Raw genomic sequence first — 21,755 nt, 5'->3', positions numbered from 1 at the left:
AGGGGGAAGTCTGTAGGCTACAGAGACAAGCCTAATTAGTGGGTGATAGGCCTATACAAGAATATACACGTTTTATATAACATAACCACCACGTTTATAAAACACACATAGCCAAACATAAATATAAAAAATAGACATGTTAAATAGGCATAGGCAGCAGACTTTAAACTGCAGACTCTCTCCAAAGTCTACTGCTGAACAAGCAGTTTCACTAGGCTACTTCTCAATGTTCCTCAATGTTGCTGCGTCAGATTAATCACATTGCATTGTGTGGCCATTTGGCATCTAGTCTGGAGTGCCACAAATGGAAAACACTCCATAACTTGATCTGTAACTTTGGCAATCGTTTACATGTAGTTTGGTGTAGAATATAGTGCAGTGTAAACTAGTGCAGTGGTCTGATTTTCCCAACCCATGTTACTCCCAGATCTCTCTAGAACAGCACTGATTTATAGGGGGAGGTGCATGGAGCCCCGGTGGTTCGCCACCCTTCACCCCGTCACCCTGCCCAGAGCAGCCAGGGGAGGGAGAGTTGTATCCGGATACGTGGTGGGGGTAGAGGCGGTCCCTGTCCCACCCTCGCACTGCACAGAGAGCAGAATAGAGTAGAGACGTAGCCCAGCCGTCCCACCTCTACACAAAAACTAAAGATGGCAACCTCCAGCACTCCGCTAATCTCTCTGCTTCTGTTCGCGGTTTCCGTTACAATAGTCTTCTGTCAATACGAGAAATACAGCTTCAGGAGTTTTCCGCGTCATGAACTAATGCCGCTAGACTCCGCGTATAAATACGCGCTGGACCAGTACACCGGAGAGAAATGGCAGGAGACGGTTGACTATCTCGAGGTCTCTCTCCGGTTGTACCGGCTGCTCAGGGACAGCGAGGCCTTCTGCAACCTCAACTGCAGCTCCGTGCGGCTGGACAACGAGGAGAAGTTTACCGACTTCCCGGAGCTGCGTGTGTTCGGTAACGTTATGAAGAGGGCTCAGTGTCTCAAGCGGTGCAAACAGGGGCTGCCCGCCTTCAGACAGACCATGCCCAGTCGGGACACCGTGGAGGAGTTCGAGAAACGGGAACCATATAAATATCTGCAGTTCGCCTACTTTAAAGTGAGTGAAATCAGTGCGGCTCTCTGCAGTATATATTTTGTATTTAATGTGTATTTTCTATGGAGCAGGAGAGGGTTAATTTAAATCTGTGGACGAGCTGCCTGTCTCTCAAAACTAATATAACTGAATGCATTTGGTATATAAAGAAGTACTTTCTAAGTTGTATTTTAGATAAAACAAATTGTGTGTTTTCAATCACTTTTCGACCTGTGTAGTTTACAAGCACTCCTCTGTTCTCTGTTATGCTACTGTACTCTATTGAGTAAAGTGTTCTCTCGCGAGGATGTGATGTCATTATACGTGCCACGACATGCACGGGGAAGGGGGAGGCTAAACTAAGGAAGAGGGTCCTGTGCTTTTGTTCACTTTATATGAGTTGCCTGTGTGTGTATGTATATGCCTGCCTCTGTTTTGTGTGTGAACCTGTCTTCCTCAGTGTGTGTGTGTGTGTGTGTGTGTGTGTGTGTGTGTGTGTGTGTATATAATTGTCTCCTCTCTCCCCCAGTCTGATAACCTGGCTAAGGCAGTGTCTGCTGCCCACACCTTCCTCCTGAAGCACCCTGATGATGAGATGATGCAGAGGAACATGGCCTACTACAGGACTCTACCTGGAGCTGAGGAACACCTCACAGACCTGGAGACCAAGTCCTACGAGGTACACAAACACACGTACACTTGCATACATATGCAAACACGCACGTGCACACACGAGCACCAATACTTCTCTCCGTGGCTGGGGTACGAGGTGGTTAGGGGACCAGACTGAAGTCACTGGAGGATGTAAAGGCTTTCAGAGCTCTGAGACTAAACATGGACCGTCGCCACTTTCTCTTTAGGACAATTCCCTGAGGTCTCAGTTGGGCTGGTTTAGGGAGCTCTGTACTGTTGCACAGATGCAGGTTGTGCTCTGGTGAATTAAATCCCGTATTTTTATTTATTTATTTAACCTTTATTTAACTAGGCAAGTCAGTTAAGAACAAATTCTTATTTACAATGACGGCCTACCCCGGCCAAACCCGTACGACGCTGGGCCAGTTGTGCACCACCCTATGGGACTCCCAATCACGGCCAATTGTGATACAGCCTGGAATCGAACCAGGGTCTGTAGGACTGAGATGCAGTGCCTTAGACCGCTGCACCACTCGGGAGCCCTGGGCTAATCTAGTTCAAATGAACTTGTCGTAATGTTGTGTATCTGTATCAATGTGTGTGTGTTGTTGTTCCAGATGTTGTTTGTGCGAGCGGTGCGGGCGTATAATGGTGATAACTACCGTACCTCAGTGTCAGACATGGAGCTGGCTCTAAGGGACTTCTTCAAGGTCTACGACGAATGTCTGGCTGCTTCAGAAGGAGCCAGGGAGGTCAAAGACTTCAAAGACTTCTACCCCTCCATTGCTGGTCAGTCTATCTTTCTACCTCTCCATCTCTCCATCTTTTACCAGTCCAACACAGATGTATTTACCTGTCCAAAGGTTGATTTAGACCAATGGATTTTAGTTTGGGCAGTGTTGATTTATGATTTCCCTTGATCATCTTGAACAGGTCACTCATGATGATAAATCTCCCCCCTATCTCTCTCCCATTCCTCCCCCCCTTCTCTCTCCCAGACCACTACACAGAGGTGTTGGAGAGGAAGGTGAGGTGTGAGGCAGAGCTGACTCCTGTGGTTGGAGGATTCATAGTAGAGAAGTTTGTAGCAACCATGTACCACTACCTACAGTTCGCCTATTACAAACGTGAGTGTCATATTACTGTATTATTACAAATACAACTGTTATTATTACACATGCATGTGTTATAGCAGTCTTATGACACAAGTGAGTATGTTATTACATTATTATTACAAACATGTACATTTAGGACTTCTGTGTTCAGTGTGGTTCTACACACACACACACACACACACACACTGACTCTGTCATCGCCCCCCCCCCAGTAAATGACCTGAAGAACGCGGTTCCGTGTGTGACCAGCTACATGTTGTTTGACCCCAGTGATGAGGTGATGAAGAACAACGTGGTGTATTACCAGTACCACAGAGACAAATACGGACTCAGCGACGAAGATTTCCTACCTAGATCGGTAAGACACACACATATCATACAGACATATTTCAGCACACACAAACCGCATGCATTTCTACTATCTCCGTATGCAGGTTATTTGGCCCCTGTCATCGATTTTTGTTTTAACCGGTTCACTTCATTTGGGTTTGTTTATCGATGTTGATCTGACTTGTGTGTGTTTTGTGTGTGTTTTAGGAGGCGGTACGGTACTTGAACCAGACCACCATGCAGCTAGAGATGCTGGAGTTCTCCAGACAACATCTAGCGAGCGATGACGAGGTACGTGTGTGTGTGTGTGTGTGTGTGTGTGTGTGTGTGTGTGTGTGTGTGTGTGTGTGTGTGTGTGTGTGTGTGTGTGTGTGTGTGTGTGTGTGTGTGTGTGTGAGAGAGAGAGAGAGAGAGTGTGTGTGTGAGAGAGAGTGTGTGTCTCCATTTGTGTCTCTAATGTCACAGTTGTTGAGTCTTACAGTGCATGTGTCCAGAAGTGGGTCTTGGTTTTTAGCAGGGCTCTCTATGTAATCTTTCTGTAAGCTAGCGATAAACTACAGATTCCTCTCAGATCACATGACCTGTGTTCAAGAAGTACAATGTGACTAGTGTTTACCAGACTGCTGTATCTGTCCTCACCACAGGGAGGCGCTGATCACTCACACACTGCTCATTCACAACAGTAAAGGCATGTCTAATAATAACTATAGATGTAGTGCCAGAGTTGTTAACTTGGGGGCAGCATGACTCGCCTATAGATAAGAGTGGCCAATCCTCCTCCTGGAGAGCCACTCTACTGCAGGATTTTGCGCCAGCCCTACTCTAACACATGTAGATAAGCCAACCAGCTGTTCATCAGGACCTTGATTAGCCGAATAATGTGTGTTAGAGCAGTTCTGAAACCGAAGCCTGTACAGCCAGTAGTTCCCCAGGACTGGAACTGAAGCCTGTACACCCAGTAGTTCCCCAGGACTGGAACTGAAGCCTGTACACCCAGTAGTTCCCCAGGACTGGAACTGAAGCCTGTACACCCAGTAGTTCCCCAGGACTGGAACTGAAGCCTGTACACCCAGTAGTTCCCCAGGACTGGAACTGAAGCCTGTACACCCATTAGTTCCCCAGGACTGGAACTGAAGCCTGTACACCCAGTAGTTCCCCAGGACTGGAACTGAAGCCTGTACACCCAGTAGTTCCCCAGGACTGGAACTGAAGCCTGTATACCCAGTAGTTCCCCAGGACTGGAACTGAAGCCTGTACACCCAGTAGTTCCCCAGGACTGGAACTGAAGCCTGTACACCCAGTAGTTCCCCAGGACTGGAACTGAAGCCTGTACACCCATTAGTTCCCCAGGACTGGAACTGAAGCCTGTACACCCAGTAGTTCCCCAGGACTGGAACTGAAGCCTGTACACCCAGTAGTTCCCCAGGACTGGAACTGAAGCCTGTACACCCAGTAGTTCCCCAGGACTGAAACTGAAGCCTGTACACCCATTAGTTCCCCAGGACTGGAACTGAAGCCTGTACACCCAGTAGTTCCCCAGGACTGGAACTGAAGCCTGTACACCCAGTAGTTCCCCAGGACTGGAACTGAAGCCTGTACACCCAGTAGTTCCCCAGGACTGGAACTGAAGCCTGTACACCCAGTAGTTCCCCAGGACTGGAACTGAAGCCTGTATACCCAGTAGTTCCCCAGGACTGGAACTGAAGCCTGTACACCCAGTAGTTCCCCAGGACTGGAACTGAAGCCTGTATACCCAGTAGTTCCCCAGGACTGGAACTGAAGCCTGTACACCCAGTAGTTCCCCAGGACTGGAACTGAAGCCTGTACACCCAGTAGTTCCCCAGGACTGGAACTGAAGCCTGTACACCCAGTAGTTCCCCAGGACTGGAACTGAAGCCTGTACACCCAGTAGTTCCCCAGGACTGGAACTGAAGCCTGTACACCCAGTAGTTCCCCAGGACTGGAACTGAAGCCTGTATACCCAGTAGTTCCCCAGGACTGGAACTGAAGCCTGTACACCCAGTAGTTCCCCAGGACTGGAACTGGAGACCCAATTGGAGGCTCTGTCTGATCAGAGTGTAGTTAGTCTTTATTTACACTGTATATCCATCAGGAAACCGTAGAGAATGGTTCCCCCCGGTTACAGTCTTCAGGTTCAGTACTAACTCTGTGATATGTGTGTGTGTGTGTACAGGGGGAAGTGATGGAGTTTCTAGATGAGTTCCTGGATGCTTAGGATCAGTAGCACACGCTGGACGCACTGAAAATAAAGAAGAAAAGAAAGATATAGAGAAAGAAAGAAAAGGCTGAATTAAATGACAGAAACGAGCAACGGCAGGTTTTCCCAGAATGCCACCGGGCCTTGGTTCCTCCCACTGGGTCGTATTTATTCTGAGGTTCCGGAGGTTCTGATTGGCTCAAATTGGCTAGATTTTTTTTTATGTGCGTATATGACCTTTTAAATCATGTATTTTAATAGTTCTGGATCATGTGCACTAACATGTACAGTGCAGAGGTACGGACAGTGAGTGATATTGTGGTATTAAATTGGTGATGATAATGATATGTAACCATTCTCTGTTATGTATGATCACTGCCCTCTGTCTATTGTCCCTGTTTTAAATCAAACTGTTCACTGTCTTACAAGGAAAGATATAAAGATATTCACATGGTTCTTTAATAATAAAACCACATGGTAAAACCAAGCCCTCTTTAGTGATCGTTGCTTTCTGTTTAGTATGATGTTATTAAACCTCTATGGGATCGGTGTCCCTATACTGGGACGGTTTAGCTAACGTGCGCTAATGTGATTAGTATGACTGCTGTAAGTAACAGCAAACTTTCCAGGACATAGACATGTCTTATATGGGCAGAACGCTTACATTCTTGTTAATCTAACTGCACTGTCCAATTTACAGTAGCTATTACAGTGAAATAATACCATGCTATTGTTTGAGGAGAGAGCACAACAACAACAACAATTATCACGGCAACTGGTTTGATACATTCACCTCTGAAGGTAAATAATGTACTTATATTCAGGAATCTTGCTCTGATTTGTCATCCTGGGGGTCCCAGAGATAAAATGTAGCATAGTTTTGTTTGATAAAATACATTTTTATGTTCAAATGTAGGAATTGGGTTCTACAGTTTGAACCCCTGCTGCCTCCGGCTCCACACCCACCCCGCCCGGCCATCTAGATGTGGGAATGTTCATGTATAAGCTAATGATCCATCATGTATGACATTCCTGGGAGTGTGTAAACTTACATTTTGTATCACCATATCATTTTGTATGTTTTCTATAGTTATGTACTTGAAAATGTATCAATTGACAAATTCAGCACATTTGGGCAGACTGATACAAAATATTGTCCAGTATTGCCATGCTTCACTGGATTCATCTGAAACTTTGCACACACACTGCTCTAAAATCTAAATTGCGCCTAAATTGCAATATTATATGCTGGCCTTTCTCTTGCATTTCAAAGATGGAACAAAAACAAAATAGAAACTCATGTTTTTTTGTTTGTATTATCTTTTACCAGATCTAATGTGTTATATTCTCCTACATTCATTTCAGCTCCTGAGCTACAGGCAGTTAGATTTGGGCATGTCATTTTAAGCGGAAAAAATCAAAAAAAGGGTCTGATCCACAGAGAATAGAGTAGAATAGAAATCTTGACTACACAAACACACAAATGTAATCTGTTACAGTTACTATTTACCTGTCCAAAATTGTAATCAGTAATGTAATTTTGGGATTATCCAAACTCAGTAACGTAATCTGATTATTTTCCGTTACTTTTGGATTACTTTCCCATTAAGAGGCATTAGAAGAAGACAAAAATAATCCATCAAACACATTTGGTGTGTCGTAATAGAGGTCTCTGACTTGTGGTCAGACTCGCTCAAGTGGAACAAACTTAAACTTGTTACTTTTTCAATGCGGAATTGAATGTCATTGAAAAAATAGAAAGGTATATCTGAATGTATAAGTAATCCAATAAGTAATCATTCCATTTGAATCTGATTACAAAAGAAATATCTGATAACGTAACTGATTAGAGTTCGTTTTTTTGTAATCAGTTACTCCACAACCCTGCACACACAGACACATACACACACAGACACATACACACACAGACACATACACACACAGACACACACAGACACAGACACATACACACACAGACACATACACACACATACACACACAGACACATACAGACACAGACACATACACACACAGACACATACACACACAGACACATACACACACAGACACATACACACACAGACACACACCTGAAGGATTTGAGTAATGTGCAGTCCAGTTGGTTTAGAATTGTGAATTTAATTTTCAGGCAACAGTCAATCTGAAACCTCTCCATTGCTAATAAATTGACCTATTGTATGAATTATCTTCCAAATCAGTTAATAAACAAGGAAGTTATTTTCATTCCCTCAATTTGAGGGAGTGGGTGTGTCAGGATATGAAAGCACAGGTGTTGATACCTTCATGAAGTTCACATGAGGTGATTGGGATGATAAAATATTTGGTAGGACTCTGTACACAGCTTGGAAAATGTAAGTGCTATACAAGGAAGCGGTGAATAATCTCTGTCAGACGTGTCTGGCTGTTTCAAAAGGAGCCAGCGAAGTCAACAACTTCTAACCTCTCTATCACTGGTGAGTCTATCTTTCTTTTTACCTCTCCATCTCAGGCCATCCTATCCCTCCATGTTTTTTTTACCAGTCCAACACAGGTGAATTTTCCTGTCCAAAGGTTGATTTAGACCAGTGATTTTTGGTTTGAGCCGTTTTAGAGTACTAATGGGAGTCGACTCCAAAATAATCGATTCCTCCACTCCTTGCCAGTAGACTCCCGGTGTCGACTCACATTTCTGGGTGTCAAGCTTCAACCTATCGACTCCTAAGATTCAGTATTTTTGCAACGGAGGAAACTATTTGCCATAGTCTACTTCGAGAACACAAACTCTCGCATATTACACAGCGAAGACAGAGCGCGCTAGCAGGGGAGAGAGAGATGGGAGGGGCACAGCCATGCATAGGTAGGCATGTCGGCCTCAAGGCAGACAGTCAGAACCGTGCATCGGTAATCAAAAGATATAGGCTATCGCAATGCTGTATTTCCTGGCTTGCAATGTCTCGCGCTGTTCACTAAAGTAGGGGCTATCAATGAGTAGGCTGAGCTATTCTACACGCAACAGAACGAAGACCAAACGCACACTAGTGTTTTTCAAATCAAAGAAAAAGAGGAGCTGGCGAGTTGCAAAGAGGAGCAGGTGAGCCAGCGAGGGAGAGAGAGGATCGGGGCAGGCAAACAGTATTTATATAAAAACAATCTGATATATCACATGCCTTACTTTTATTTTCCTGAATAAGTAAAAGCAGGAAATGCATCACCTACGCCTCTACTGCCATTCATTCCAATTAGACTGGTTTTGGATTTCTCCCCGACCAATATGGCTGCCAGTAGTCAATCTGAAACGCCCAGCCCTCAACCCAACGCCCAGCCCTCAACCCAACATCTAGCCTTGAGCCCAGCCCTCAACCCAACATCCAGCCTTGTGCCCCGCCCTCAACCCAACACCCAGCCTTGTGCCCAGCCCTCAACCCAACATCCAGCCTTGTGCCCAGCCCTCAACCCAACATCCAGCCTTGTGCCCAGCCCTCAACCCAACACCCAGCCTTGCGCCCAGCCCTCAACCCAACATCCAGCCTTGTGCCCAGCCCTCAACCCAACATCCAGCCTTGTGCCCAGTCCTCAACCCAACATCCAGCCTTGTGCCCAGCCCTCAGCCCTCAACCCAACGCCCAGCCTTGTGCCCAGCCCTCAGCCCTCAACCCAACGCCCAGCCTTGTGCCCAGCCCTCAGCCCTCAACCCAACGCCCAGCCTTGTGCCCAGCCCTCAACCCAACGCCCAGCCCTCAACCCAATGCCCAGCCTTGTGCCCAGCCCTCAACTCAACACTCAGCCCTGTGCCAGTCCTGCTGCTCCTGCAGTGTAATGCATAGGCAACAGAGCATCATAGGAGTTGTGAAGCATAATAGGAGTTGTCTGAGCACCAATAATATTTCTAATAATCTGTATTGTTTTGATCAAACTATGTATTTTAGATTTTTCCTTGTTGCTCCTGTTGTCACCTTCTCACTGATCTTGTGAAGCAAAAACCTGCAATGCTTTGTTTTACTGTACATTAAATTGAATATTTTATTATTTGTAACAAAGGTGGGTCATGGCACACATATAGCCTGACAGAGCTGTCCCATAGAGGTCTTTCTACTGGACAGGAGGGGAGAAGGGGAAGGGGAGAGGGGACGGGAGGCAGATGGGGGAGATGAGATGGTGCGGGTCCATTTGATGAAACCGGATCGGGCCTGGGCCAAAGCAGATCGGAGGGAGAGGGAGAGAGAAACCTGAGTGGAGGAAGGGAGAGAAAGAGAGAGAGTGGAGGAAGCAGGAGAGAGAGACAGAGAGAGAGAGCTAAGCGGAGGAGAGGATAGCAGCCAGAGAAAACAGTCATGTTTGAACATGGAGTCTCAGTGCCATTTATCACACAGTGGTGAGAAAAGCCCACTGGGGAACATTCTCTCTCTCTATTATCCCCCTCTCTTTCTCTGTCTTCATCCTCCTCTCTCCATCACTTTTCCTCTGTCCCTCCCTGTCTCTCTCTTTTCCTGCCCTCCTGCCTCTTTCTCTAACAGTTTCTAAAGGAACATTGCAGACGTGGAAGTGGTGGGTGTACAGACATCAGAGAGCCAGCTAGAGGTCAGAGTTCATAGTTTAGACCAGGTCACTGTTCAATTCTGATTGTGAGGAGTCATCGGTTGTAGATCATAGGTCACAGAGAGACCATTGGATGTGAGAGACACTCATACTTACTTAGTCAACCACATATGCACGCACAAATACACATACACACACACACACACACGCAAGATGAAATCAAGATGAGAAAGAAAGTGACCTTCTCATTGTCAAGAGGCAGCCAAGGTTGAGAAGAGCAAGGAAAATACTCTAAACTTAGTCAACAGTGACTGAGTTGATATTACCTATTTTGAAAATCATTGTCTTTATGTTGGAAAACTAGCCATGTACATATTGTCTCGTTCTTTTCCATTATGTTTGAAAAGTGCCCGCACACACACACACACCGCTTAGCATCACAAAATGATAGATTTACGAGTTTATTATTATGACCAGTAGAGCACACACAAACACACTTCATCCTAACACTGTTGTTCAATGGAACCAATATCTAGAAACGGATGGACCAGACAGAGATGATGTCATAAAGAGACCAGGAAGCAGTAGAGTTCACCCTGTGAGGACATCTGAGCAGTTTCTGTCAATAATAATTATATTACAAAACCATATGGGCTGGGCACCTGTGTGGGTAAGGAACTGAATTTATCAATCAATCAATCATTGACTCAAATACTGTCATGAAGGTACAGAGAGTGTGGTATTTGGCTATTTTACACTTACAGAACAGCACAAGCCTCATTACAGAAAAAAACTATTTGTTACATAACCCCCATCTTCTCTCTTCTGTCTCCACCACCAACATCACTCTTCAAAACACAGTTTACAAAAAACAAGACATTTAATAATGAATAGTTTACAGATACTTTTTACAACTATAGAACACTATGGCCATCATTTTCCCCACAAACAATGAAAAGACCCATTACATTGATAGATGGGTTGGTATGGCTATATTATGTATGTATTATGCTACATGTGTTTTGTGCTGTTAGTTTATTTAAACTCCAGTCAAACAATTGTCTCTTTCTGTCATGGACATGGTTAAAGAAGCTACAACAAATCCTAAATCACACTGCAGTATAAACTTTTATAATAATTTCACACGTGTATTAGAAATGTATTAGAATTTTTTTTTTTTTTGCATATCCCAACTCTCACTGAGACACCCTCGGAGAGTGGGGTCACAGCCAACCCTGGAGCAATTTGGATTAAATGCCTTGCCCAAGGGCACATCAACAGATGTTGCACCTTTTCGGCTCAGGATTCAAACTAGGGACCTTTCAGTTTCTGGCCCGACGCTCAAACCGCTAGGCTACCTGCAGCCCAATAAATATAGTAGTGAGTTTTACAATGTTGTGCTGTTGTGTGTGAGGAAAATGGAGCCATGTACTGTATATGTTATTAGTCATCTCTGTAGTCTTTGTCATCTGAAACATTTATTACATTATAAACATTTATTATTCATCTGAAACATTTATTCTTATGAATAAAAAAGTTAACATATTAATCAAGGCCACATGCTAACGTATGCAGATACCCTTGTATATTAGTTCACTCAATATCCTCCATTTCAACTCTGCAATGATAAAGATTTTAGAAGTTTCTGACTAACTTAGTACATTTATTTTAATTGACCCAAAAATAGAGATCAAAATGGAGAGAAAAAAACTATTCTGTGTGTAGCAGGTCTTTATCTGTCTGACTGTCTGTCTGCCTGTGTTGTCATGGTAGCGTCAGTTCGTCTGATGTTCTGATCACTCGGCGGCGTCTCCCAATGCAGTCTGGAAACCTTCAAACACGTCACACCGCTGACCAGCAGATCACACCGGTGTGAGACACACATACACACGCACACAAATATGCACGTACACAGACAGACACCAGATTATGCCCCTAGCCCCCCGTCTCTGTCTCTGAACTGAGTCTGCGGTCTGGACTCCTACTCTAAATCTCTCACCAGCCGTCTCTGTCAAAACCAACACTCACACGCACATATGTGCACAAATGTTTTACATTTTAGTCATTTAGCAGACACACACACTCCATCTAGACAAGTCTCTATATGTTTGATTCCCCCCTCTCCCTCTCCCTTTCCCTCTACTCCCCTCTCCCCACTTTCCTCTCCTCTCTCCTCTCTACCTTGCACTGACTGTCTGATAATATATCTCACCTCTTGTTAACCCTCACAAATGTACAAACTTCCATCCATACAAAAATGTACATTTTATACACACCATAATATGGTGCCAATCTAAAGCCTTGTTCACATTGGCAGTTTGAAGTGACTTTGCATATCCGATTTGAATCTGTTATTTTTCCTGCAGTCAAGCCACATTTCAAACAACCTTTGTAGGTGGTTTGAAGTCAGATACAAATCTGTCGCCATGCGACTTGTGTCTGAACAGTCAAATCTAATTCATTTGCCCTCAAGTAGTTTTTAGAATGTTATTTGGCATTTCTTGTTGCTTGCTAGCTACTCTGCTGACAGTTTGACAAGAACAACTTCACATTCATCATCTCCAGCACCACCTCTACGTCAACATACTGTATGTGAAAATGTCTATGTTTAGTAGGAAAAAACGATAGAGGTAAATAAGTGTTTCCAATGACGTCATCGGTGTGGCAATACCTACTCATCATTGTAACCATAACTGGTTAAAATCACATGATGCACACCGATGATGTCATTGGAAACACTTATCTTCCACTATCTTTTTTACTACAAAACATAGAAACGAGCCATTGTCGTATATGTTGATGTTGTGGTGGTGCTGGAGATGAATATGAAGTAAAAAATATTTTTTTCCCCCTTTAATTGTTTACAAACAAATGAGTGAATGTGCTCCAAAAGCTAAACAGCTACCCATCTAGCTAGTTGACTGCTGTGGCTAGACAAAAAGGACTCCTTTTGAGGCTTTAAAAGTGTTTTATCACTATGATTTTGAACATTCAAAGAGACTAGGAAACGTTCATGGCAGGCGTTGTTGTCACCATAGCTTGCTACATAACTTCTGAGTGATAAGAAGCTCGAGCACCACCACCACCAGCCTACACCACTGCACACACACCCGTCATCACTATGACAACTAGCGTAGCCATGTCAGCTAATGACTGCTGTCTGAACACACACAAATCCCATATGGTCACTTGTAACTTGCTGTTTGGCAGTGGTGTAAAGTACTTAAGTAAAAATACTTGAAAGTACTACTTAAGTAGCTTTTTGGGGGTATCTGTACTTTACTTTTTAAATCTCTGACAACTTTTACTTTTACTTCATTACATTCTTAAAGAAAATAATGTACTTTTTACTCCATACATTTTCCCTGACACCCAAAAGTACTTGTTACATTTTTGAATACTTAGCAGGACAGGAAAATTGTCAAATTCCCACACTTATCAAGAGAACATCCCTACTGCCTCTGATCTGGTGGATTCACTAAACACATGCTTAGTTTGTAAATTATGTCTGAGTGTTGGAGTGTGCCCTGGCTATCCGTAAAGAAAAAATAAAAAAAAATAAAATGGTGGTGTCTGATTGATTAATATAAGGAATTTAAAATTATTAATAGTTTTACTTTTGATACTTTTTGAGTTTTACTCAAGTAGTGTTTTACTGGGTGACTTTCCCTTTTACTTAAGTAATTTTCTATGAAGGTATCTTAAGTATGACATTTGGGTACTTTTTCCACCACTGCTGTTCGGATCGATAGTCAGTATTCCAAAACGGATGTGAAAACATAACTGATTTCAGCATTAAGGCCTACAGTGTGAACAAGGCTTTAGCGTTCCCTTACATACAAAAATTGTTAATTCTATGGTTTATTCGTTTGAATTCTAAAACTATATCTGTAATGTCTATTCTATTCTTTTTTACTTCCTGTCTTTAGGCTAGGTTGAAGATACCCAGGTTCGGAAAACGAAATAATCAGATTTATGCCGCGTTTAAATGGTACAAGGTAGACTGATGGCAAACCGGTGTGATTGTTTTCAATGAGAGCAAATCGTTAAACTTTAGCTGTCTGCCGTGGCGTTGTTTTCGACTGGATGTTGATTTGCACTGATTGTTTACTGAAATCACCATATAAACTCATACCGTTGTTTTTGCCGTCACCATCTCTTTTGCTTTCTTGCCCCGCTATGCCGACATGTATAACGGTTTTTGCGTCCCTCGTCTAAACGCAACATTACTGGACCAGAGCCGTTGATAACTAGCATCGCTGGTCCCTTAGTTTAACAATCTTCCACATTTATGCAAAAGAGTTATGGGATATTAGGATCCTCTTGTCTTAACGTTGGTTATCTTCAACCAAGTCTTTAGGTAGTGTCAGATGAGGAGGTATGGACGTTGGAACACCTACTTGGTTGTATTCAATAGGGCACGCCGTAGGAAAAACGTTTTGTAATGGAAAACGAAAACTAGCGTTTCTAATGGGACAAGTTCAGGTAATCCTTCCCTGTTTCAGTCTATTTTTTCCCATTTGGTGCCTAATGAATAGGACCCTGAATGCATCCACTCAAATCAGGGTGCCAACTCTGACAGCAATTTCAAATGCTGATGTCACGGTGAGAAACAAGGAATCCTTACAATCATGCACAATGTTACACAACTACATAGTAACGTAGAGCCCTAATAATACAACATAACACAGTTCAATTGTCTCACACAAGAACAATGAAATCAAAATATCATCAAAGACAGTAATAACATGGTAATAACACAGTAACAACATGGTAATTACACAATAATAACAGTAATAAACAGGTATGATTCTGAACCACAATGTCCCAGAGCTCTGGAGGAGGAGTCCCTTCTCGTTCGTCACCAGAGTTGAAAACACCTGCTAGCATTAGCATAGCATAGCCACTCATCTCATTCCCTCGTCCCACTACCCGACCCTAACCACCAACCCTCAACACTTCCTCAGCCCCAACCCTCACCGTTCAAATACCCTCACCCCTCAACCCCTTCCTCACCCGTCAACTCATTCTTCTGTGTCTGCAGGTGTAGTGTGTGGTTGTTCAACTCACCCCCCCAAATACCCTAACCCACATCACCTCACCCTCCTCAAGCCTCCCTCCACTCTCTCTGCAGCCCCACTTTCTCTCTTAGACCTTCTGTTGCATCTCTATCTGTTGTCCATGTCTGCTGTGACTCTGACCCTTCCCATTCATCTCGTACATCGAGCTCTTCTGCTGTTTCCGCCGGTAACACCACGCCCCGACGGCGGCTGCCAGGGCAACCGTGCACACAGCAATGACAATGGCCGCCACCGTGGGCCCCCTGCCGGAGGAGGGAGGAGGGGGAGGAGGGCAGTCCTCCTCACCTCCGGTACACCCTGCCTCCCCTGTCTTGCCTTCCCTCTCCCCTTCCTCCCCCTCCCTCTCCCCTTCCCCCCCCTCCCTCTCCCCGCTGTGTCGAGTCAGGTTGTGCTCGGCTACACGTTCCTCCTCATTGATGACATCATCAGTCCACACCGTGGGGGCGGGGCCGTGCTCCAGGAAGGGGTGCACATGATCCGTGGTTTCCCAGGAGTCTGTGGGAGAAGGCCTGGCTGCGTTTCTGGGGGTGACGTCGTCCAGTGACAATGTCAGAGAGGGCGTGGTGTAGTCGGCTGAATAGGAATCTGAGGATGTGGCCTCAGGGGAGAGGGGGGAGTCGGGTGAGGCTGTAGGGCTGAGTCCTCCCACCTGGTCCTGATCCTGCTCTACAGGGTCCGCCTCCTGCGTGGGGGACAGTGGGACCTGGGGGACGCCCGTGAATGGGATGGGACGACTCATCTCCACCTCATTGGGCCGGTCCGTCACCCCAACAACCACAAGACCCTCCTCTTCCTCCTCTCGCACCTCAGGTTCCACCCCTTCCTCTGTGGAGCCGCCTCCCACTTTATCAGTGTCGGTCTCCTCCTGACTGACAGGGTAGCCGTCCAACCAGGTCTCGTCTGTGCTGGCTGTGGGTTCTCCTTCTGCCACCTCCTGGGTTACATTCTGAGGCTCGCCTGTTGTAGTCCTTCCAATTGGAATGACATGGCCATCTTCATGGTCGTCGTGGTCATGGTCCTGGTCTTCATGGTCATCGTGGTGATCATGGTCGTGGTCATGGTCCTGGTCTTCATGGTCGTCGTGGTGATCATGGTCGTGGACATGGTCCTGGTCTTCATGGTCATCGTGGTGATCATGGTCGTGGACATGGTCCTGGTCTTCATGGTCATCGTGGTGATCATGGTCGTGGACATGGTCCTGGTCTTCATGGTCATCGTGGTGATCGCTAGGATCTGAGTGGTCATGATCATCATCGTCATGGTGATCCGTTACATCATCGTGGTCATGGTCTTCATGATCATCATGTTCACCGTGGCTGTGATAGGGAATGCGGTCATCCTCCTCGTGTTCACCCATGTTGTAATGCTCGTCGTGTCCGTTATCATACCGACCCCCCTTCTCATGGTCATCCTCCTTGTGTTCTCCTTGGTCCTCACGGTGGGCCTCTTCACTATCATAGCTTTCATGGTTGTCATGTTCATGGCCATCATGGGTGTCAGGATCATCGTGGTCAAGGTGTTCAACGACATGGTCTTCACCATCAGAAACTTGTTCAGAACTTTCATCGTGGTCAGCATCTGTTTGATCGTCATGATCATATTCACGGTCAATATGTTCATGGTCAACATCATCTTCGTGGTCATCATGGTCATTGTGGTCAATTGGTTGTTGGAATTGACCCTCATGGCTGTCATGATCCTTTGTCTCCTCTGGTTGGCTGTTGTCTTCCTTGCTCTCCTCTGATTCGGTGCCGGAGGCCCTGACACGGTTGTCTCCCTCAGGGGGTGTGTCCTGTGTGACTGGCAGGTGGGTGGGTTCCCCATGTCCCGCCTCCTGGAAGGCCTCTGAGGGGAACCAGAACAGGTGCTTCTGGGAAAGCAGGGAGACGGGCGCCTCAGTCGCCTCCATCATGCCCATCCCCTCCTCCTGCTCCTCCTCCTGCTTCTCCTCGTCGACGGGATGGTCTGTTGAGTCTTCCAGCTCCTCCTCCTCTCTTCCAGTCACCAGTCCTTCCCCCACCTCCTCCTCCTGCTGCTCCTCCTCTCCCGCAGATAGCTCCTCTCCGCCCTGTGCTTCCTCCTCTCCTCCCGCCTCCACATCCTGCTCTTCTACTCCCGTCATGCTGAAGCTGGCCTCCTGCTGCTCCTGATTCCTGTGCCCCTCTTCTCCTGTGTCCTCCTCCACATTTACATCTGCTGTCTCCTCTTGCACCTCCTCTTCTACCGGTTCCTCCTCTGTGTCCTCCTCCTCAGTAGGGGTGTCGTAGGAGAGGTGGTGATCGTCATCAGTGAACTTATCTTCATAGTCAATGTGGGCCTCTGTCTTGTCTGTAGATACAGAGAGAGAAAAAGAGAGAAAAAGAGAGAGATAGTGGGGGGGAGAAAACACAGAATCAGCCACAAGCACACACATACCCAGAATGCAGCATACACACACAGTATAGAGACTCGTAGTCAACGTGGACTTGGCATTCTGTCTCCTAGTCCAGGCTAGCTAGCTGTCTTCCGGTCCTCTCCTCTCCCCCTTCCTTCCCTCCTCCCCCTCTTCTCCTACTCCACATGCCTAGTGATGGCATCTATCACAGAAGTGTCATGACACCCGTTTATATCTCTCACTCACAACTGGGATGCTGTTTTGTAACAGGCATAAATCAGACCCTACAGTGAGGGAAAAAAGTATTTGATCCCCTGCTGATTTTGTACGTTTGCCCACTGACAAAGAAATGATCAGTCTATAATTTTAATGGTAGGTTTATTTGAACAGTGAGAGACAGAATAACAACAACAAAATCCAGAAAAACGCATGTCAAAAATGTTATAAATTGATTTGCATTTTAATGAGGGAAATAAGTATTTGACCCCCTCTCAATCAGAAAGATTTCCGGCTCCCAGGTGTCTTTTATACAGGTAAAGAGCTGAGATTAGGAGCACACTCTTAAAGGGAGTCCTCCTAATCTCAGCTTGTTACCTGTATAATACACCTGTCCACAGAAGAAATCAATCAATCAGATTCCAAACTCTCCACCATGGCCAAGACCAAAGAGCTCTCCAAGGATGTCAGGGACAAGATTATAGACCTACACAAGGCTGGAATGGGCTACAAGACCATCGCCAAGCAGCTTGGTGAGAAGGTGACAACAGTTGGTGTGATTATTCGCAAATGGAAGAAACACAAAAGAACTGTCAATCTCCCTCGGCCTGGGGCTCCATGCAAGATCTCACCTCGTGGAGTTGCAATGATCATGAGAACGGTGAGGAATCAGCCCAGAACTACACGGGAGGATCTTGTCAATGATCTCAAGGCAGCTGGGACCATAGTCATCAAGAAAACAATTGGTAACACACCACGCTGTGAAGGACTGAAATCCTGCAGCGCCCGCAAGGTCCCCCTGCTCAAGAAAGCACATATACATGCCCGTCTGAAGTTTGCCAATGAACATCTGAATGATTCAGAGGACAACTGGGTGAACGTGTTGTGGTCAGATGAGACCAAAATGGAGCTCTTTGGCATCAACTCAACTCGCCGTGTTTGGAGGAGGAGGAATGCTGTCTATGACCCCAAGAACACCATCCCCACCGTCAAACATGGAGGTGGAAACATTATGCTTTGGGGGTGTTTTTCTGCTTAGGGGACAGGACAACTTCACCGCATCAAAGGGACGATGGACGGGGCCATGTACCGTCAAATCTTGGATGAGAACCTCCTTCCCTCAGCCAGGGCATTGAAAATGGGTCGTGGATAGGTATTCCAGCATAACAATGACCCAAAACACACGGCCAAGGCAACAAAGGAGTGGCTCAAGAAGAAGCACATTAAGGTCCTGGAGTAGCCTAGCCAGTCTCCAGACCTTAATCCCATAGAAAATCTGTGGAGGGAGCTGAAGGTTCGAGTTGCCAAACGTCAGCCTGGAAACCTTAATGACTTGGAGAAGATCTGCAAAGAGGAGTGGGACAAAATCCCTCCTGAGATGTGTGCAAACCTGGTGGCCAACAACAAGAAACGTCTGACCTCTGTGATTGCCAACAAGGGTTTTGCCACCAAGTACTAAGTCATGTTTTGCAGAGGGGTCAAATACTTATTTCCCTCATTAAAATGCAAATCATTTTATAACATTTTTGACATGCGTTTTTCTGGATTTTTTTGTTGTTATTCTGTCTCTCACTGTTCAAATAAACCTATCAAAATGATAGACTGATCATTTCTTTGTCAGTGGGCAAACGTACAAAATCAACAAGGGATCAAATACTTTTTTCCCACACTGTATGTAGTGCATTGACTTGAGCAAAAAGTATTGCACTTCACATGAAAATATAATTATAGAAAAATATGGAACTGAAATGAAGACTGTTTATTTTGTATTTTTTTTATTTTTTAGATTATTTGTTGTCTTTTTTAAATTTGTATTATTAATATTATTATTACATTTCAAATTACAATACAATAACAAAAAACATAGGACATCACTACATGTATATTTCTGTGAAGAAACATAAAATAACAACAAAGTAAAATAATAAAAACACCACATATGAACTGAGTTTCAAAAGTTAAAGTACCTAAAATAAAATAAGGTCAGGGGTTACAAATGTACAAACCTATGATAGAGTTGTAAGAATTGTCAAAACGGTGGGTGTAGCTGGTGCATGGAAGTCAGGCGCAGGAGAGCAGAGATGAGTGGACAAAGCACTTTACTGAGGCAATTATTAGAACAGAACGCAACCGCGTCACAAAAACAAATGCCCAAATAACGAGTGAGGCAGCACAAAGTACAACAACCAAGTACAAAGTACCGGCTGCCACAAAGCACGGGTATAAAACAAAACCCGGGGCAAACCAGCCAGAAGCGTGCCAACCTTGACAATAAACAATACCCCACACAGACATGGAGGGAACAGAGGGCTAAATACACATAGTAATTATGAGGAGATGTAAACCAGGTGTGCAGGAAAACAAGACAAAACAAATGGAAAATGAAAGGTGGAGTGGCGATGGCTAGAAGACCAGTGACGTCGACCGCCAAACGTCGCCCGAACAAGGAGAGGGACCGACTTCGGCGGAAGTCATGACAGTATTCCCCCTTGACGCGCGGCTCCAGCAGCGCGCCGACACCGGCCTCGGGGACGACCCGGAGGGCGAGGTACAGGGCGATCCGGATGGAGACAGTGGAACTCCCGCAGCATTGAAGGGTCCAATACGTCCTCCACCAGGACCCAGTATCTCTCCTCCGGACCGTACCCCTCCCAGTCCATGAGGTACTGAAGGCCCCTCGCCCGACGCCTCGAATCCAATATGGAGCGAACTGAGTACGCCGGGACCCCCTCAATGTCCAGAGGGGGCGGAGGAACCTCCCGCACCTCAGACTCCTGGAGCGGGCCAGCCACCACCGGCCTGAGGAGAGACACATGGAACGAGGGGTTAATACAGTAATCGGGGGGGAAGCTGTAACCTGTAACTCACCTCGTTCAGTCTCCTCAGGACTTTAAATGGCCCCACAAACTGTGGTCCCAGCTTCAAGCAGGGCAGGCGGAGGGGCAGGTTTCGGGTTGAGAGCCAGACCCGGTCCCCCGGCCTCACTGCGCTGGCTTTCTGAAGCAGTACGGTCCGCTGGAGGTGAACATGGGCGGCGTCCCATGTCTCCTCCGCGCACCTGAACCAGTCGTCCACCGCAGGAGTCTCAGTCTGACTCTGATGCCAAGGCGCCAGAACCGGCTGATACCCCAGTACGCACTGGAAGGGGGAGAGGTTAGCGGAGGAGTGGCGAAGCGAGTTCTGAGCCATCTCGGCCCAGGGCACGAACGTCGCCCACTCCCCCAGCCGGTCCTGGCAATAAGACCACAGAAACCTACCCACATCCTGGTTCACTCTCTCCACCTGCCCATTACTCTCGGGGTGAAAACCCGAGGTAAGGCTGATCGAGACCCCCAGACATTCCATGAACACCCTCCAGACCCTCAAAGTGAACTGGGAACCCCGATCAGACACTATATCCTCAGGCACCCCGTAGTGCCGTAAGACGTGCGTAAACAAGGCCTCCGCAGTCTGTAGGGCCGTAGGGAGACCGGGCAGAGGAAGGAGACGGCAGGACTTAGAGAAATGATCCACAACGACCAGGATTGTGGTGTTTCCCTGTGATGGGGGAGATCGGTAAGGAAATCGATCAACAGGTGCGACCATGGCCATTGTGGAATGGGTAAGGGGTGTAGCTTACCTCTGGGCAGGTGCCTAGGAGCCTTACACTGAGCGCACACCGAGCAGGAGGAAACATAAACCCTCACGTCCTTAGCCAAAGTGGGCCACCAGTACTTCCCACTCAGACAGCGCACCGTCCGACCGATGCCTGGATGACCAGAGGAAGGTGACGTGTGGGCCCAATAGATCAGCCGGTCACGGACAGCAGACGGAACGTACAGACGCCCAGCGGGACACTGGAGGGGAGCGGGTTCTGCACGTAACGCCTGCTCAATGTCCGCTTCCAGCTCCCACACTACAGGCGCCACCAGGCAGGAGGCCGGGAGTATGGGAGTGGGATCCATGTGCTGCTCTTCTGTGTCATACAGCCGGGACAGTGCGTCTGCCTTCACATTCTGGGAGCATGGTCTGTAAGAAAGGATGAAAACAAAACAGGTGAAAAACATGGCCCACCTTGCCTAGCGAGGATTCAGTCTCCAAGCTGCCCGGATGTACTCCAGACTGCGGTGGTCAGTCCAGATGTGAAAAGGGTGTTTAGCCCCCTCAAGCCAATGTCTCCACGCCTTC

The 21,755-nt window shown here is 46.3% G+C and overlaps 2 protein-coding genes across 2 annotated transcripts in view; one reads left to right on the top strand and one right to left on the bottom strand.

Annotated features, from left to right (window-relative positions):
- Window positions 1-528: 528 nt before the first annotated feature.
- On the top strand, window positions 529-5,868 carry crtap (cartilage associated protein). The gene is made up of 7 exons (XM_029732351.1): window positions 529-1,109; window positions 1,615-1,764; window positions 2,336-2,507; window positions 2,717-2,845; window positions 3,046-3,191; window positions 3,371-3,454; window positions 5,358-5,868. The coding sequence occupies exons 1-7, from the start codon at window positions 651-653 to the stop codon at window positions 5,397-5,399; spliced, it is 1,182 nt and encodes a 393-aa protein (XP_029588211.1). The 5' UTR covers window positions 529-650; the 3' UTR covers window positions 5,400-5,868.
- A 7,750-nt stretch (window positions 5,869-13,618) lies between these two features.
- The window catches only part of susd5 (sushi domain containing 5), a 37,617-nt gene continuing 29,480 nt past the window's right edge, over window positions 13,619-21,755 (bottom strand). The window contains exons 5-6 of the mRNA XM_029731146.1: window positions 15,360-17,326; window positions 13,619-15,317 (exon numbers count right to left, since the gene is read on the bottom strand). Coding sequence (XP_029587006.1) covers window positions 15,066-15,317; window positions 15,360-17,326 — 2,219 coding nt within the window. The 3' untranslated portion in view covers window positions 13,619-15,065. The remainder of the gene's footprint in view (window positions 15,318-15,359; window positions 17,327-21,755) is intronic.

The sequence above is a fragment of the Salmo trutta genome, chromosome 34 (assembly GCF_901001165.1).
Source record: "Salmo trutta chromosome 34, fSalTru1.1, whole genome shotgun sequence".
Classification (NCBI taxonomy): Eukaryota; Metazoa; Chordata; class Actinopteri; order Salmoniformes; family Salmonidae; genus Salmo; species Salmo trutta.
This window is presented reverse-complemented; position numbering and strand designations above follow the sequence as displayed.